This window comes from Felis catus, chromosome B4, assembly GCF_018350175.1.
Source record: "Felis catus isolate Fca126 chromosome B4, F.catus_Fca126_mat1.0, whole genome shotgun sequence".
NCBI lineage: Eukaryota > Metazoa > Chordata > Mammalia > Carnivora > Felidae > Felis > Felis catus.
Genome location: NC_058374.1, coordinates 67,301,318 through 67,321,802, shown reverse-complemented (window position 1 = coordinate 67,321,802; position 20,485 = coordinate 67,301,318). Strand labels below are relative to the sequence as shown.

General features: G+C 34.0%; 1 protein-coding gene across 1 annotated transcript in view; it reads right to left on the bottom strand.

Annotated features, from left to right (window-relative positions):
* CB4H12orf40 (chromosome B4 C12orf40 homolog) overlaps positions 1–20,485 on the bottom strand; it is a 94,100-nt gene that overhangs the window by 28,602 nt on the left and 45,013 nt on the right. Inside the window, exons 8-12 of the mRNA XM_045061646.1 lie at positions 18,431–18,546; positions 17,085–17,228; positions 4,939–5,456; positions 4,564–4,633; positions 3,187–3,247 (exon numbers count right to left, since the gene is read on the bottom strand). Coding sequence (XP_044917581.1) covers positions 3,187–3,247; positions 4,564–4,633; positions 4,939–5,456; positions 17,085–17,228; positions 18,431–18,546 — 909 coding nt within the window. The remainder of the gene's footprint in view (positions 1–3,186; positions 3,248–4,563; positions 4,634–4,938; positions 5,457–17,084; positions 17,229–18,430; positions 18,547–20,485) is intronic.

The window sequence follows — 20,485 nt, the reverse complement described above, 5'->3', positions numbered from 1 at the left end:
GCATCATCCCATCAACCTTTACCCAAATCATAAATACAGGACTTCAGTTTTTCCCTTTTCACTTAACTAATCACCAAGCTCTACCAAAACTAGACCTTCTAAATCTTTGTGATAGCTCTTGTTTCCATCCTCACTGCCACTCCTCAACTTTTTAATACTCTGATGTTTGTAATATTCCTCTGCTAAAAAATTTTTAGTGGCTCTCTGTTTGATGATAGGGAATTAAATTGTTATACGTCCTACAAAGTCTTTTATGACCTGGCCCTTTATAATGCCCAGCGTTATCTCCTGCCATTCCTCCACCTTTTAATTTATGCTACAGTAGAAGCAATAACAGTAAGTAGAATGAAACAACTTACTTAGTTTCTTTTTTTTATTTTTAACGTTTATTCATTTTTTGAGAGACAGAGACACAGCGTGAGTGGGGGAGGGGCAGAGAAAGAGACACAGAATCCAAAGCAGGCTCCAGGCTCTGAACTGTCAGCACAGAGCCTGACACGGGGCTGGAACTCACAGACTGTGAGATCATGACCTGGGCCAAAGTCAGATGCTTAACTGACTGAGCCACCCAGGCACTCCCTTACTTACAGTTTCTACAACAACCTATATTCCCTCACCTCTTAGTTTCTATCTGAATTGTTTCTTCTTCATAGGATAAAGGCAGTTTGTCCATTTGGTAAACTTACACCCAAATCAAAAATGTTCTCCTCTATCACATCTTCCTCTGACCATGAAACTTAGAACTGTCTTTATTTTTTATTATTGAAGTATAACTGACATAAAAGATTATATTAGTTGTAGGTGTATAACACACTGATTTGACAATCCTATATATTACTCAATGTTCACCATAATTAAGTGTAGTTACCAACTATCATCATACATTATTACAATATGATTGACTACACTCCCTATACTGTACTTTTCATTCTGTGACTTATTTATTTTATAAGTGGAAGGTTTTACCTCTTAATCCTCTTCACCTATTTTGCCGATCCCTCATTAGCCTCCCCACTGGCAAACACCAGTTTGTTCCCTATATTTAAAAGTCCAGGTTTTTTGTTCATTTTTTTTATTCCACATATAAGTGAAATAATATGGTATGTCTTTCTCTGATTTATTTCACTTAGCATAATAATACTCTCTAGGTCCATTCAAGTCACAGATGGCAAGATCTCATTCTTTTTTGTGGCTGAGTAATATTCCACTGTGTGTCCCTACACACACACACACACACACACACACACACACACACACCACAATTTCTTATTCATTCATCTACTGATGGACATTTGGGTTGTTTCCAAATCTTGGCTACAATAAACAATGGGGCGCATATATCTTTTCAAATTAGTGTTTTTGGTTTCTTTGGATAAATAACCCAGTAATAGAATTACCGGACTGTACAGAGTTTTTATTTTTAATTGTTTAAGTAACTTCCATACAGTTTTCCATAGCAGCTTCACCAGTTTACATTCCTACCAACACTGCAAGAGGAGTTTCCTTTTCTCCACATCCTCGCCAACACTTGTTATTTCTTATCTTTTTGATACTGGCCATTCTGACTGGTGTGAAATCACATCTCATTGTGGTTCTGTTTTGCATTTCCCTAATGATTAATGATATAGAGCATCTTTTCATGTGTTTGTTAGGTATCTGTTTGTCTACTCTGGAGAAATGTCTGTTTAGGTCCTCTGCTCATTTTTAAATCAGATTGTTTACTTTCCTGGTGTTAAGCTGTACGAGTTCTTTATATATTTTGGATAATAACCCCTTATTGGATATACCACTTACAACTATCTTCTCCCATTAAGAAGGTTGCATTTTTGTTTTGTCAGTGGTTTCTTTTGCTGTACAAAAGCCTTTTATTTGGGTGTATTTTGGTTCATTTTTGCTTTTGTTTCCCTTGCCTAAGGAAACAAAACCAGAAATATGTTGCTAAGGTCAAGAAGAACAAAGCTGAAGGTATCACAATCCCAGATTTCAAGATATACTACAAAGCTACAGGACTCAAAACAGTATGGTACTGGCACAAAAACAGACACATAGATCAATGGAGTAAGAGAGCCCAGAAATAAACCCACATCTATATGGTCAATTAATGTACAATAAAGGAGGAAAGAATAACAATGGGGGAAAGTCTTTTCAATAAACCAGATAGCTACATGCCAAAGAAGAAAACTGGGCCACTTTATGTATACCACACATAAAAGTGAATTCAAAATGGATTAAAGATCTAAATGTGAGAACTGAAACCATAAAACTCCTTTAAAAAACTTAGAAGAAGTGTCTTTTACTAAGTTTCTACAAACCTTTGTAATTGGAGCAATGTATCTGAATGTACTAGGTTCTTTTTCTCTGTTTCAGGCTAGCTACCATAGCTTCCCTAAGATATGTTCCATGCCCTTTCCTCTCTGTACCTTTCAGTGTCTGGTGCATAAAAGAATGTAAGCTTCAGAAAACAAAAACTTTTTTTCACCACTGTTGCAACAGTGTCTAGCATATATAAATTCTCAATATATTCTATTATATGAATACATATTATGTATTCAATGCATATTCATCAAAGAGAAAAAGAGAAAACAATTAGTATATGTGAAAATATAGAGTCAGGTAAGAGTCTGAATCCTGGTTTGAGTGTGTTACCTTGAACAAGTTCTTTAATCTCTGAACTTGAGTCTCTTTTGCATTGAAGACCTTACAGGATCAGGCTCTTGGAGATTAGATGTACATAAAGCTCCTAGCACAAAGCCTGGACTGTTGAAACAATCACACACCCTTATTACCAGCAGTGGTTATAACTTATATAACCAGTGCTTATAGATCTTTCAGTATTCTTAAACATATAACTATGCTGACCATAGGATACTGAAACCTGATGTTTCCATCTTGGAAAAAATTTTATAGGACTTATAAGAAGAATTTTTTAAGTATCTAGATTGGTTTATCTTAAAGCATGTTACACTTTTTTAAAAGGTGGTAATTTTACATCTAAATCTAAGCTATAATTTCCCCAAAGTGAAAAAAAAAATAAACAAAGAAAAATTATTAACCTAAAAAGAAATTTTTTGATAAAAACTAACTTTAAATCAAACTTTAAACCAAAGTAAACTGCCAACCAGTATTACTATATTATGACATAATACAAGTGACTTAATTGGAAAAATAATGTAAGATGTACTTTACCTCACCAAATCCCAAGTCCCATGATGGATTAGAATGCAATCCTTCCAAAGAGATATTACCCCTAAGGATCATAAATAAGATGCTTTTAAAGCGTGCTTTAATCCTACTGAAAACCCTTGTTCTAAATTATTGTTCCCAATGTTGGTTTCAGATCAGAATTACAAGGGAAGCTTTTCAAAAAACAGATTCATAAGCTCCAACCTAAAGAGCTTATTTATTATATGTGGATCAAACTTGGCATTTTTAATTCAAAAAAATCGCCCCTTCAAGTTATGTGGACCTTTAGCCAGATTTGAGGACCATGTTCTAAATCACTTTCATAAAGTACATTCAAAAATTCAAGGCCTACAATGTTTTTTATTCACACGTTTCTGAAAATTTGAGTATCTGTCAACAAAGTAGCTACTTTGGGGGCGCCTGGGTGGTGCAGTCGGTTAAGCGTCCCACTTCAGCCAGGTCACGATCTCGCGGTCCAGGAGCTCGAGCCCCGCGTCCGGCTCTGGGCTGATGGCTCAGGGCCTGGAGCCTGTTTCCGATTCTGTGTCTCCCTCTCTCTCTGCCCCTCCCCCATTCATGCTCTGTCTCTCTCTGTCCCAAAAATAAATAAACGTTGGAAAAAACAAAAACAAAAACAAAAACAAAAAACAACAAAGTAGCTACTTTGTTGATTTTATTAAGTTGTGAATCTATATTTTAATTAATTTGTTGTGTCAATCCCAAAAAAATAGCATTTATGTACTCTTTTTATAAACACATTTTAAATATTTCCATAAGAAATACTTTCAGAATAAAAATATATTCTAGTTCATGATTTTCAGTGACCAAAATCTGACTACATCATAATCACTACAAAAAAAGTTTGGGCTCTTCTGAAACTAGAACTTTTGTTTAATTACCTATAATAACAGTCCCATAAACTGTTAATATGCTTGCTTATGCTATTAATATTTGAATTCTATCACTCTCTTGTTCTGATTTTATACTAACCAAGCAATCTTCCCATAAAGAACTGCCAAAAGTTGGAAAATATGCTCACCATGCAAGGAAGCATTGCTATACATGTGACTCTTCTATTTCTTACTATAAATTAATAAACTGACACTATAGTGGGTATATAAGTTTCTTATATACGTAAGTCAGTTTTCCCAAATCTAATTAATACTATCATTCCAGATATTTTTGCACTGCAAATATGAGCACCATACTCTCAAGTGGGGTGGTATTACCAAGATTCTGGTAAGTGGTAAGCCTTCCTTGAGGCTGGACTACCCACTCTCAGACAGCTATTCACCTACCTCATTTTGCATCAGGTCAAACCTTCAACATGCATTATACTAGATCCTGATTTGTATTCCCTGGATTTACCTAAAAACTTACATATAATTCACCGGATGTTTCTGGATTTCATTCTGTGGTGTCTTCTCTTGGCAATCACTTTCAAATTTTCCTTTAAAAATAAAAATATGCACTGAACCAAAACCTTAACATAGACCATCTCTGTTTTTTAATTTAAAGCTTATGACCCATACAGAGGGGAATTACTGATACAAAAAGTCATATAATACAATGCTATTTTTAATTTCATAAGGCTTCCTAAACACACACACACATATACACACACACACACACACACACGAGGGCACGCGTGCGCAAGCGCGCACACACACACACACACACACACACACACACACACACCTAAAACTGAAAACAAAAAAACCCCAATAAATTATGTTTTTCATGTATGACACTCACCTTTATTTTCAGAGCTGGCTATACAACAATCCTTCTTAAAAGTATTTCTTTCATTATTGTTGTACTCTTTCTGATACTTCTTGTTTGGCTGACACCTCTCTGGATAATGTGTTTCATTAAAAGTCGAACAACCAAAAGTCAACTCTGGATCTGTAAAAATACTTCTAATGCATTGACCAGCTGAATGATTTTTATCAGAACTTGTGTTTGCGCAATTATCTCCCATACTGTCATAACCACACTTGTCAAAGGTTTTCTTTATCCTCTGTTGATCTGTGTTTAATAAATTGATCACATTTTCACTAATAAAAGAGTTACAATTCTCTGATATAAGGCTGGCTGTTGGCTGGTTCATGTCTTCAAGAAAATTTGAAACCTCTCTTCTATTTTCTCTCCAAATAGGTTGTACTGATTGTTTTTCAGTAATAAAGTCTGTTTGTCTTTGCTCATTCATGCTTCCACAATCTTCACCCATAACTCTAACAGGTCTTCCAGTAAGGAAATTCCTATTTCTTGGACTTTGGGATACATAAAAACATATTTAGAAAGAAAAAAAATAGGGCATTTTCATTTTGAAGCACTTAAATTCTTAGAGAACATATCAAGTAGCTACTAACAATTACCTAGAGTATGTTTTAATTTTTTTTAATTAAAAAAATATTGCTTTGGGTGGGAATTTGTCTAATGTATTCTTCTAGTGCTTTAGTAAGTATAAAATTAATCTACAATTAGTTCAGTATTTCAACATGAAAAATTAGTATGGGTTCAATTTACTATTATATTAATAAAACAAAATATGCCCAACCTATATATAGTTTGTTTTCTGTAACAAGATCTAGTGAATAACCTAGACACTGTGTGTAGCTGCTGCTTCATTTAACCAGGGAAAGATATTTAAAGACTGTACAGAGAAAAGTTATCCTGTGTTAAAACATAAAATCAAATAATCATGGGAATATTAGAACAGGTTTTTTTCAACCTAACAATTCTAAAGTTCTCAAGGCAGAAAAACATATACAAGTGCGTATATAAGTAATCTAAGATATAAGATAAATTAGATGAAAAGGTAAGACTAGATAACTTTAAGTTCCTTATAATGAGGAAATCATAATTCTAACATGTCCAATTTGTACCAGATCAAAACTATCATAGAACACAATTAGAAATCAAGATATTCTGGATTTTAATGCCATTGACTATCAACAAATTTACCTGGGATTGAGTTGTTCCAAAGATTGGAGGTAACAAAGAAATTTAGAAAAGATATATAGACCACCAAAACTCTGATTTCCATTTTTTAAGTTATTTATTAAATACTTAATGAGCATGTACGTCTGCTGTGTTTCCAGACACTATGCCATGTGTTGTGGGCAGAGAGATAAAAGAGTTAAGTTTACTTTTAAGCAGAGAGAGATGTTTTACCCATGTATGTTCATAGATAACGATCCTACACTGTTTCTCGATATAGGTCTCATTGATGTTTTGGACAGATTGATGCTATTATGTTATACCAAAAGACATAACCTATACTATGCAGTAATATACATCTTAACACCAGAGAAATTTTATTACTCTAAATAAAAAAAAAAAAACGTAAAGGAAGGCTTATTTATGTGTATTAAACACATTTAATGTATTCCTACTATGTAGAAAGAGACAACACAGCTTATATTCTAGTTCAGGAAAATTATAAATACATAACCATTAGGGCACCAGGGTGAGTCAGTCAGCTAAGTGTCCGACTCTTGATTTTGGCTCAGGTCACCATCTCACAGTTCGTAAGATCAAGCCCCATGTTGGGCTCTGCACTGACAGCACAAAGCCAGCTTGGGATTCTCTCTCTCCCTCTCTCTCTGCCCCATCCCCTGCTCGTGCTCACTCTAAACAAACAAATAAACAAATAAAAAAAAAAAACTTTGGGGAAAAAAGGAAAATTCTTAAAATAAATACTTAACCATCAATAAGTACAAAGGGTAAAAGAAATAAATAAAAAAGATAATTACAACAGTTATATAGATGCTACAAGATCACATGATGGAATAACTTGTGTTAGAAGTCCTGTATCAGATAGTTTGGTCAGGAAAGTTCCTAGTAAGGAAGTGATAAATAAGAAAAAGAAACAGAATGGCCAGACATGTGAAGAAAGGAGTAAGCATCATCAAGGGAATAGAATAAGCATAGATTTAAGACTGGCAGTACACTTAAGTAACAAAAAGAAAGGAATAAAGCTTGAATAGAATCAGTGAAAGAACACCTATGATATAAGGTTTTAAAAGAACCCAGAGTATACAAAACCTCACTTTTTTATTCAAGTATAATTAACACACAGTGTTATATTAGTTTCAGGTGTAAATTGTGATTCAGAAATTCTATGCATACTCAGTGCTTATCACAGTAAATGTACTCTTAATCTTCACCTATTTCACTCATCCTCCCCACCCATCCCTCTCTAGTAACCACCAATTTGTTCTCTAAATTTAAGTGTCTGGTTTCTTGCCCCTTTTTTTTTTATTTGTTTCTTAAATTCCATATGAGTGAAATCATATGGTTTTGTCCTTCTCTGATTGACCTATTTCACTCAGCATTATACTATCTAGATCCATTCATGTTGCTGCAAATGGCAAGATTTCCTTCTTTTTTATGACGGGTAACATTCCATTATGGATATATACATACATCTTCTTTATCCAGTCATCTATGGATGGACACTTGGGTTGATTCCATAATTTACTATTGTAAATAATGCTGCAAGAAACATAGGGCCGCATATATCTTTTTGCATTAGTGTTTTAATTTTCCTTGGGTTAAGTACCCAGTGGTAGAATTACTGGATCATATGGATAGAGCTTTATTTGTTAAGAGAGCAATAAGAAACACTGAAAGGTTCTACATACAAAAGTAAAACTGACTTGCATTTTGCCTTGAAAAATATGAGTTTGATTGCTAGCTGAATATAAATTTCAAAACTTCCAACTAGCCAGTATCAAGTAAGAGGAACTGGATTTCCCCTTTTAATTGACACAATTTAAAAAATTGGACAAAATATAGGACACAAAAGTTTTCAGACATCAACCATCAGGTAGAACAGGATAATGATCAGAGAGAGAGAGAGAGAGAGAGAGAGAGAGAGAGAGAACGCAGCAAATGAGGTGTGCCCTAGGACTGCTCCTAGCTTACTGCCTACAGAGTATAAAAGCCACAAAACAGGGGCGACTGGGTGGCTCAGTTGTTAAGCATCTGACTTTGGCTCAGGTCATGATCTCACAGTTTGTGAGTTCAAGTCCCACATTGGGTGAACATGAACCCCACTTGAGGTAAAACACAAGCTCCGGTGAGCCCCACTTTTCTCTCTCTCTCTCTCTCTCTCTCTCTCTCCCTCTGCGCCTCACTCACTTGCACCCTCTCTCTCTCAAGAAAAAAAAAGCCGCAAAATAAAAATAGACAACCCAGTCAGAGCTCAGAGATTCCCTTTGTTGAAAAAACAGAGCTAGACGTTCAGAAAGCATACAGAGAATAGAGTTCACAGGGCAAAGTATCATGAAGGAAAGTGCTTCAAAGAAAGAACTTTGGAGTTCTACAGACAGTTCTCAAATCTCCAGCTAAGTACTGATCAGCACATGCATAGGAAGTAATACCCAAGGCTGGGGTGTGGAAGGGGAATAAAACATCTAAAAGGAGAAGATGGAACAAGTCCAGGAACTCACACATAGATGGAAAATGTATTTCCATCAGCCAGAGTGGAAAACCTCATAATTCAAAGGGAATCAGAGTACTCAGAAGTGTACCTCAGCAGGGGGCAAAATTAACCATAGACTGAAGGCATATCTGGTCCCACTTAAAAAGTTAAAGCAAGCCTCAGGGCACCTAAGTGGCTCAGTGGGTTAAGTGCCTGACTCTTAATTTGGTCTCAGATCATGATCTCACAATTCTTGAGATTGAGACCTGTGTCGGACTCTGAACTGACAACACAGCCTGCTTGGGATTCTCTCTCCCTCTCTCTCTGCCCCTCCCCTACTTGCTCGTGCGCTCTTGCTCTCTCAAAATAAACATTAAAAAAAATAGTTTTTAAGATAAGCCTCAATAAGATCATACTATTTTCAAGTAGCTAAACTGTATCAAGAACAAAGCTTACAATAATTTATACAGATACAAAAATTTCCAGACACCAGAAGGATGAAATTCATAATGTACATAATTCAAACAAAATTACCAGGAATAGAAAGAAACCAAAAGTTACAACCCATAATGAGAAGAAAAATCGATTAGAAATAGACCAAGAAATGACACAAATGATAGAATTTGTAGACAAGGATATTAAAATCAGTTATTATGACTATATTCCCTATTTTCAAGAAGAAAGAGGAAAGACTAGGCATGTTGAAATAAATGCATGGAAGATATAAAGAAAAATTAAATCAAACTTCTAGAGATGAAAACTATACTGAACAGATTTGAGAAGATGAGACATCAAAGAATATACAATTAGTGAGTTTGAAGATAAAGCAATATAATCTATGTAAGGTGAAACAAAGAAAACAATATTGAAAATATAAAAACAAAACATTAGCAAACTATGACACAACTTCAAGTGGGCTAACTTACATGGAATTTGTGTCCCAAAGACGAGAAAGAAATCAGAAAAAAATATTTTAAAAGTTAATGGCTAAACTGTTTTCAAATTTGATAAAAATGGTAAGTTCACAGATTTAAGAAGCTCAACACAGCCCAAACACAAGAAATGATAAGAAAATGAACATCCTAAGCAATGGATAAAATCCATAGTAGAAAGTCGATGGTAGAGAACACATGATTGAAAAATCTTAAAAACAGAAAAATTGTATACTGCATATACAGATATTAAAAATGACAAATTTCTTGTTGCAAAAATGCAAGTCAAAATACATCTTTCAACAAGAATACAAGAGAGACAAATACACGAAAGATTAAAGAATTCATCACTAGCAGACCCTTCTAGAAGAAATATTAAAGGAAGTGTTTAGAAGGAAAATGTCACCAGATGGAAATTTAGATCTACACAAAATAATGAAGACCATCAAAAACAGTAAATTTGTACTTAAATATAAAAAACATGTTTTCTCATTTTTTAGCTCTTTTTACAGATAAGCAATAATTTATTACTGGATCTGTAACATGTATATAAGTAAAATATATGAATACAATTACACAAAGGCCAGAATGGAGAAATGGAAACATACTATGTTATTATAGTATACTTGAAGTGGTAAAATTTTAAGATACTCTGTGATAAGTTAAAATATATACTATAAACTAAAGCAACCACTGAAAAACACAACAAAACAGACATAACTAATAAGCCAAGAAAAAAAAATAAAGCCATTAAAAAAACCCAAATTAAAAAAAGGTAGAAAAAGAGGAAAAATAAACAGATATGGGACAAATAAAAAATAATAAGAGAACCTATTGAAACCCTACCATATCAATAATCACAAAAAATGTAAACCACATTCTTGACCATAACACAAGTCTCAACAAATGTGAAAGGATTCAAATCATACAAAGGATGTTTCCTGTCCACAATGGAACTAATTTAGAAAGATAAAAGGAATGCCTTAGGATGTCTAGGAATCAAACAACAAATTTCTAACTAACTCATAGTTTGAAAAATAAATCAAAAGAAAAATTAGGAAGATATTTAACTGAATGAAAATTAAAACAAAACATATCAAAATTTGGAGAATACAGCAAAAGGACCAGTTAGTGGACAATTTACAGTACTAAAACACCTTTACTGGATAAGAAAAATGATCTCTGATGAATGACCTCAGCTTTCACCCTAGGTAAACATCTCTAAATAAGAATAATCGGGGGGGGGGGGGGGGGGAAGCAAAAAGATATATGCATTCCAATGTTCACTGCAGTATTATTTGGAATAGCCAAGATATGGAAACAACCTAGTGTCCATCGAAGATAGACGAATGGATAAATAAGATGGGGAATATATATATATATATATATATATATATATATATATATATATGTATATGTATGTAATGAAATACTATTAGCTATAAAAAAGAATGAAATCTTGTCATTAGTAACAACATACATGGAACTTGAGGGTATTATGCTAAATCAAACAAGCCAGAGAAATAAAGAAAAATAACGTAATTTTACTTATGTACCTAAAAAATTGAGAAAAAAAAAAAAACCAAGCAAACAAAACAAAACTAATGGATACAAAGAACAGAATGGTGGTTGCCAGAGGGGAGGGAAGTTGGGGAGTAGGTGAAATGGGTCAAGTTGGTCAAGAGGTAAAAAGTCCAATTATAAAATAAGTAAGTCATGGGAATGTAATGGTGACCATAGCATGGTGACTATAGTCAATAATATTGTATTGCGTACTTGAAATTTGCTAAGAGTTAAATCTTAGAAATTCTCAACATAAGAATTTTGTAACTTTGTATCCTGACAGACGGTAACGAGACTTATTGTGATTATTTTACAATGTATACAAATATTTAATTACACTGTACCTTAAACTACTATAATGTTACAGGCCAATTATACTTCAATTTAAAACAGGAAAAAGAAGGGAAAGACATAACTTATCTGTATTAGCAAGGAGAGAAAAGACATCACTACAAATGTTAAAAATTTTAAATACATAACAAGAGATTATTATTAATTTTCAGTCAATAAATTCTACAACATAGATAAAACATAGATATAATCCTTGTATGGCAAACTACCAAATTTCACCCAAAGAAAAAATAATCAGGCTAGCCTTGTATTTAGTAAAATATGGCAATTATAGTTTTTAAAAAAAACCTTCCCACAAAAAAAGACTCCATACCAATTGGCTTCATTGATGAACTCTATCAGACATTTAAGGAAGAAATTGTATCAATTCTACATAAACCTTCAGAAAATTACACATTAGGGAATACATCCCAAATCACCCTATGACATCAACATTAGGCTGATTTCAAAACCAGACAAAGTTATCACAAGCAAAGAAATATAGAAAAGAATAACCCTCATAAAGATTAATGCAAAAATTCCTAATAAAATTTTAGCAAATCAAAAACAAGAATGCATAACAAGGATAGCATGCTATAACTAAGTGGAGTTTATCTCCTGAATACAAAGCTTATTTAACATTCAAAAATTAATCAATATGGGACAGACTCTTGAATTAAGTGAAAAGTCTGGCAGATCCTGTCGCCCAAAAGCAATGACAGAAACAGATAACACTTGCAGAAACAATCATTGCAGAATCTGGAGAGTAACCAAGGCATACAGTAAACTGAGAAGCAGTACTTCAAGAAAAAATACTAAACCTTAACACTGAACACTTACCACTGTGGAGCCCTGGGAAGTTACCTCCCTCCCACCCCCAGCTCCATAGCTGATAGCTCTACCAATGCTTAGTAGTCTAGGAATGAAGACAGAGGAGCCCCATGCCCAGGGAATTTGCCAAAAATAATCATTACCTTGGTGGCAAGCCCTCAGGAAAGCCCATCACCACAGCTAACTGGGGTTGCTATATTTGGAGCAAGCAAAAAACCATCCAGAAATTTCATAGGGAGATCGAGAAAACTCCCAAATACCCCAGCGGTCTGAAAGGCTGCATACATGTGTAAAGCTGTATACACACTCAAGAGAGGGCATCAGGTGGGGCGCCTGGGTGGCGCAGTCGGTTAAGTGTCCGGCTTCAGCCAGGTCACGATCTCGCGGTCCGTGAGTTCGAGCCCCGCGTCAGGCTCTGGGCTGATGGCTCAGAGCCTGGAGCCTGTTTCCGATTCTGTGTCTCCCTCTCTCTCTGCCCCTCCCCCGTTCATGCTCTCTCTCTGTCCCAAAAATAAATAAACGTTGAAAAAAAAAATTAAAAAAAAAAAAAAAAAGAGAGGGCATCAGGTATCTACTCATCCCTGACTGAATGTGAGTTCTTGCACACAGAAAAAAAGCCTTATTAGCTCAATATGTTTAAACACAACCTCCAAGCAATCATTGGTTGACCTCTAAGCATTGGTTAGAGGGAAATTTATAGTTTTAAATACTTATATTAAATCAGAAGAAAATATCAAATCAGTAAGTTAAAGTTACACTTTAAGCATCTACAAAACACACACACACACACATAAAGGACAAACTAAACCCAAAGCAAGCAGAAAAAGGAAATTATGAGCATTAAGACACAAATCAATGGAATGGAAAACAGAAAAATAACAAAGAAAGCAAGTGAAATGCAAAACTTAGTTCTTTAAAAATATCAATAAAATCTTTAGCTATATTGACCAAGAAAGAAAAAGAAGAAATACACAGATCTAGAATTAAAGAAGGGACGACATCACTACCAACTTTACAGAAATTAAAAGGTTTTCAAGGAAATACTATAAACAACTTTATCACACAGCTAACAAATTACACAACTTAGATGAAATGGATAAATTCTTAGAAAAACACACACTACCACAATTGACTCAAGAAGAAATTAGAAAACCTAAAGACATTAAAAAATATATATAGTAGTTAAAAGTCATCCCATTAAGTAAAGCAGGTGCAAAAACATTTAAGGAAAAAATATAAATCCTCCACAAATTACTTCAATAGAGGACACATCTTCCAACTCAATCTACTGTAAAGTCAGTATCAACTTTAGTACCAAAGACAAAGACATCACAAGAAAAAAATCAGACCAATTTCTTCACGAACAGAGATGTAAAAATTATCAACAAAATAATAGCAAACCAAATCCCACAAGATATGAAGAGGATTACATACCAAGATCAAGCAGCTTTTATCCCAGGAACCTAAGGTGGTTTAACATTTGAAAATAAAGTAATATACAATATATTAATAGAATAAAAGAAAAAAAAACAAGATAATCTCAAGAGACACAGAAAGAACATTTGACAAAATCCATACTAAAAACTTCCAAAGAACTAGGGATAGAAGGGAATTCCCTAACCCTGATAAAGGGCACCTACTAAAAACCTACAACTAACATCATGATAGTGTAAGGCTAAATGCTTTTCTCTAAGACTGGGAATAATACAAGCATGCCCTCTCTTGCCTTGCTTGTTTGCTATTCAACACTATACTAGAGATTCTAGTCACTGCAGTCAGCAAGAAAAAGAAGTAAAAGGCATCCAGACTGAAAAACCATTAAAAATATCTCTATTTATAGACAACGTAATCCAGTAACAGTGAAAAACCTAAATAATCTACAAAACCACTAGTAGAACTAATGATGAGTTCAACAAGGTCACAGGAGACAAGATCAATCTTAAAAAATTAATTGTATTCCTATATACCAGCAAAGAACAATTCAAAAATGAAACTAAGAAAATAATACCACTCACAAAAGCATAAAAAGAATAAAATGCTTAGGAATAACTTTAGCCAAGGAAGCACAAGGCTTTATTGAACACAATACATTACACTAAGAGAAATTAAAGATTAAATACAATGGAATACTGTCCAGCCATAAAAAAATAAGGAAATCCTGACATTTGTGACAATATGGATGAATATGAATGACATTATGCTAAGTGAAATAAGCCAGACACAGAAAGATAAATACCATGTGACCTCACTTGTATGTGGAATCGAAAAAGTCACGTTCCAAGAAGCAAAGAGCAGAACTGTCAGAGGCTGGGGAAGGGGCCAGGGGTGGAAATGGGGAGATGCTAGTCAAAGGGTACCAACTTTCAGTTAAAACACAAGTACGTTATATTTGTCACTAATGTACAACATAGGGACTAGAATAATACATTACATATTTGGAATCTGTTAATAGAGCATCTCTTACATAGACTTAACACACACACACACACATACACAAAGGTAACTACATAAGGTGATGAATATGCTAGTTACCTTGACTGTGGTAATCGTTTCACAACATATATGTATATCAAATCGTCATGTTGAACACCTTAAGCATACCATTTATTTGAATTTATTTTTGTCAGTTATATCTCAATAAAACTGTGGGGGCTGGGGAGAGAGAACATTTCAAGCATACTGGAAGGTTTTCTCATGCTCCTCAAGTTTATAACTCCCAACAGTAACCACCATTCTGTTTGCTGTCACTATACATTAATCAAGGCTGTCTTTGGACTTCATATACATGGAATTATACAATGGTCCTCTTTGGTATGGAGTTTCATCCATGTTTTTACTTGCTACTGTAAGTTATCAGTAGTTCATTCTTTTCCATTTCTGTGTATTAGTCCATTATATGATTATATAATACTCTATTCTTTGTATTGAAGTAGAGTTGACACACAATGTTTCACTAGTTGCACGTGTACATATAATATTTTTTTAATGTTTATTTTTGAGAGAGAGAGAGAGACAGAGAGAGAGAGAGACAGAGAGAGACACAGAGCATAAGCAGGGGAGGAGCAGAGAGGGAGACACAGAATCCGAAGCAGGCTCCAGGCTCCAAACTGTCAGCACAGAGCCCAATGTGGGACTTGAACCCACGAACCTCAAGATCATGACCCAAGCTGAAGTTGGATGCTTAACCAACTGAGGCACCCCTTTAATATTCTATTCTTAATGGACATCTGGAACAGTTCAAATTTAGGATTACTATGAAGAAAGCTTCATTCATATTACTATGAATGAAAGCTGCATTCAAAAAAAAAAAAAAAAGAAACTAATAGGAAAAACAATTCATGCTTGTGGATTGGAAGAATCACTAATTTTAAAGTCACAATTTTCCCCAAGTTGATCCCCAAATTCCAAGTGGGCTTGCTTTCTCTCTCTCGCTCTTTCTTTTTCTTTTTTCTTTTTTAAATAGAAACTGACAGGCTGATCCTATAACTTAGATGGAAATGCAAAGACCTAGGAGCCAAAACATTTTGGAAAAAGAAGAACAAATTAAAGGACTAATGTAGTTCCCAATTTCAAAACTTACAATACAGCTATAGTAATCAAGACAGCATGGCACTAATATAAAAGCAGACATGATTGATCAATGGAATGGAATTGAGATTCCAAGGGAAAAATAAATTACATTTTTCGGTGAACTGACTTTCAACAAGGGTGCCAAAACAATTCAGCGGGGAAAAGATTTTCTTTCCTTTCCTCAAATGCAAATGATGAATTTTGAAACTCACTTCACACCATATATAAAAATTAACTCAAAATGGATCACAGATTTAAATGTGAGATCTAAAACTACAAGACAGGAGAAAACCTTCATGACCCTGGTTTAGGCAAAGATTTGTTAGCTATGACACCACATGCAAGATTCATAAATGAAAAAATTAATAAACTGGATTTCAATCAAAATCAAAACCTTTTTTTTTTTTACTTCAAAAAGAAAATTACAGAAATAAAAAGGGTAAGCATTTCACCAAAGATATGCAAATAGCTAATAAGCACATGAAAAGCTGTGAACATCATTAGTTGTTAGGGAAATGTAAAATTAAAACCACAATGAGATACATGTATCCAGCCTTTTCAAAAGCTTACATTATGCCACTTCGCTTTTATGAAAGATCTACGTTAGTACCTATTTTTACTAACCCAAGGAAATCTGAAAAGGATTTTTGCTTTTACAAAAAAAAAAAGGCGAGAAGTGAAAACAGCTGTCAGTGTTTGTTCTGCAGCAAGCTGTCAGAGACGCGGCATGTACACCGTACCCTGAGCAGCAAGAGTGGCACTGCCAGGCTCCTTCCCCAGAACTACACTCAGCATCTCAGCATCAAGCTACTGCAGCTTTGAACTGTGTCTGTGCGCATCTGTGCCTTATCCCAATTTATTTTGTGCATCATTAGCAAGATGTGTCCTAAGGTATTAGAAAAACCTAAGGGAGATTATTTTTTGGGGTCTGGGAAAGCTCCAAAAATTTTCCATGTAAGCTAACTGTAATTGCATCTTTGCTTTACAACACCATTTCAGTTTATGAAAGGTTTCATAGGAATGCTCTGCTTTCAGATAGAGGGAGAAAGCTGTACTACTACTGACTAAATCTTAGAAGACTGTACCAACTGTGTCAAGGAAGTGTTGCAACTGGAACTTTCATACATTGCTGACAGGAATGTAAAATGATTCAAATCACTCTGGAAAATAGTCTGTTGGTTCCTTAAAAAAAGTTACATATACACCTATCATATGACCCAGCCATTCCACTTGCAGATATTTACCCAAGAGAAATGAAAGCGTATGTCCAAAGACTTTTATATGAACTTTCATAGCAGCTTTGTTTGGAATAGCCAAAATTGGAGGGGAAAAAACCCAAATGTCCATCAACAGATGAATAAATTGTGCCGTGTCCATACAATGGAATACTACTCTGCAATAAAAAGGAATGAACATCAATGCACACAACAAACAACATAGAAGAATCTCAAAATAATTATGCTGAGTGAAAGAAACTAGACCAAAAAGACAACATACTATATGATGCCACTTACATAAAATTTTAGAAAATACAGACTAATAGAAAGCAGATCAGCAGTTGCCTTAGGCTAAGAGTAAGGGATGCGAAGTGGCCAGAGGAAGATTACAAAGATGCCCAAAGAAACTACCAATGATGAATATGTTCATTATATTTGACACAGGTCAAAATTTAGCAAAGTGCACATTTTAGATAAATTCAGTTTGTTGCACGTTGATGATACATCAATAGAGCTGCAAAAAAAAAAATAATAATAATAAATACATCTCAGGACAGAGAAAACAAAAAGAACTGTTATGTGGTTATTACAATTATCCAGGCTATGGTCAGTAGTGGTACTGGGATGGAACCTATTGAAGTAGAAATGTGAGTAGTTAACTTTAAAGTTTATTAAAATACAGAATTGGCAATACTTTGTTGATGTAACAGATATTGGCAGTTGAAGGAAAGGAAGCAATCAAGGACAACTTTAATTTTGGTGTAAGCAGGTGAGTGAACAGTAGTGTCATTTACTAAAATGAGGAATACTGGGATAGGATTACAGAGTCAAGGTTTCTCACCACGATTACCAAGAGTGATTCAAACTGGTTTTACAAGTTTAATGGATTTTAAAACAATGAGCCAGGATTTATATACAAATAGCTAGAAAATAAAAGTGGGGCACTGATCAACTACCACAAATATGAAAAATAAATGTTTATGATACAGAAAAAGAACTAGCAATTTATGAATGTTATAAAACAAATGCAAACACATTGGCTCAAATGAGCTTTTTTAAATAATTGAAAGGTAGACTGTGCACATTAGAAAATAATTACTTAAAACTATTTTAATTAAATGCTCATTTAACTTCCAGTGTTTTTTCTAGAAGTATTACTTAGGTTTGTCTACATTTCTAAAAAAAATGTGTCCATTAAAATCAAATTAATATTCAAAGAATGCTGCAGCCTCTTTATTTCCTTCAAAAACTGCTTTCCTGGACGCCTGGCTGGCTCAGTTGGTAGAGAATGTGACTCTTGATCTCAGGGTTGTTAAGTCTGAGCCCCATGTTTTGTGTAGAGATTACTTAAAAAATTAAAAATCTTTGCTTACCTGTTTAATCTTTCGAATAATGACCCAAAATGTGCTGTTTTATATGATGGACTGAGAGCATCTTGATTTTCATTTAATTTGGAAACCAAACTATTAGAATAATTAACTTTAATGAGCTGAAAAAAGAAAGAAGAATCTGCCAAAATGGTAAATGTACATATACACAATTTCAATTATTTACCATAAAATACCATTCAAGTGGATCTCTATATGCAAAAAAAAACCAAAAAACAAAAAAAAAAACAAAAAACTTTTCTGGTTTAAAAGAAAGTAATTGTGTCCTTATTGAAAACAAAATAATGTGCTAGCAATAAAAGCAATACTGGTATTTACATGATTGTTAAAATAACAGAACTGATACTATGAGGAGTACCATTTTCTCAGAGGTTAACAAATATATATATTTTTTACCACCTTACACACCTGTCAGAATGACTAACATTAACAACTCAGGCAACAACAGATGTTGGCGAGGATGCGGAGAAAGAGGATCTCTTTTTGCATTGTTGGTGGGAATGCAAGCTGGTGCAGCCACTCTGGAAACAGTATGGAGGTTCCTCAAAAAATTAAAAATAGAACTACCCTACGATCCAGCAATTGCACTCCTAGGTATTTATCCAAGGGATACAGGTGTGCTGTTTCAAAGGGACACATGCACCCCCATGTTTATAGCAGCACTATCAATAATAGCCAAAGTGTGGAAAGAGCCCAAATGTCCATAGATAGATGAATGGTTATATACAATTGAGCAAATTATCTCTGACAGAAAATAATTTGTCTAAAAAAAAGAAAAAAAACTAGCTGTACTTATCTGTTTTTTCCATTTACTGAGTAATTTTAGAATGCTACTTTAATCTTTCTGAATATCAGTATCATTGAGTCCAAAATGGGGAACATATGGAAAAACTTGTGGAAACCAGATGAGGTAATCCATGTGTTAATATGGATGGTACCATGTAATGTATGACATTACAGTGGCCCAACACTAATCTATCCAGTAATAATAATTTATATTTGTAACATATTTTATTTATTAGCCATGAAACATAGAAATGAGAAGTCCAAAGACAACCAATGACACAGTAAAAAACAAAACAAAACGAAACAAGGGAAAACAAAAGAGATATTCAGAAAACGAGGGAGAGTCAAAAGTCAGGGAGAGCTAGAAGTAATGTCTGGAAATACATCTCACATCTCAGTTTCAAAGAAACAGTGACAGAAATGTAGGGACAAAGTCATCTCATGAAGTGAGAAACACAAAAACAGACCAAGAGAGAAGAGAATACTATATGTTGGCTCTACACTACTTTCTCAAAGACCAGCAAGCCAAAGCCTACTTTTTCTTCTAGCCTCTTTTTTCAACTCATTTTTTTTGTTTTACAGTTTCATTTTAATTCTTCTCACTTTTTTTGAAACCACTCCAAATAAGCAATTAAAGACTTCTCTAATACTTCACAATATGACACTACATCCTGGACAGGAACATTAGCCTCTCTCTTTAATTTTCTCTTCTGGGTATTAAGTATATTATTATTTACCCCTCTGGAGATAATCACTAACCTGCAGCCTAAAAGCAAAGATTATTTAAGTAGAGATTACAAAGAGTTTTATTCTCTATCCCATAATCTATCGAGGATGCACATTTTTTTAGTCTTATAAAATGCAAACTAATAACTAAATGGTTTTTATTGTATCATTCCAAAGTTAATGGATCCTTATATTAGTAAGGATAACCTATCACTGGAATATAATACTTCATTTTTCTTCTCTGGAAAACAGAAAACATATTTTAATAACTATCTTAATAAAACTGAATCATCTCATTATATATTATATATAACATACCATATATAACTATAATTTATAAAATTGGAATTACAAATTTATAAATTATAAATTCATTTATAAGTGACAAATACAGAAATATGGCATAAAACCAGTACATCCTAAAAAAATGGGAAAAATTCAAAACTAAGTATCGCCATTAACAAGACATCATTTTTATATAACTATTTTCCCCCACTACCACTATACATTAGTATAATACATAATTTT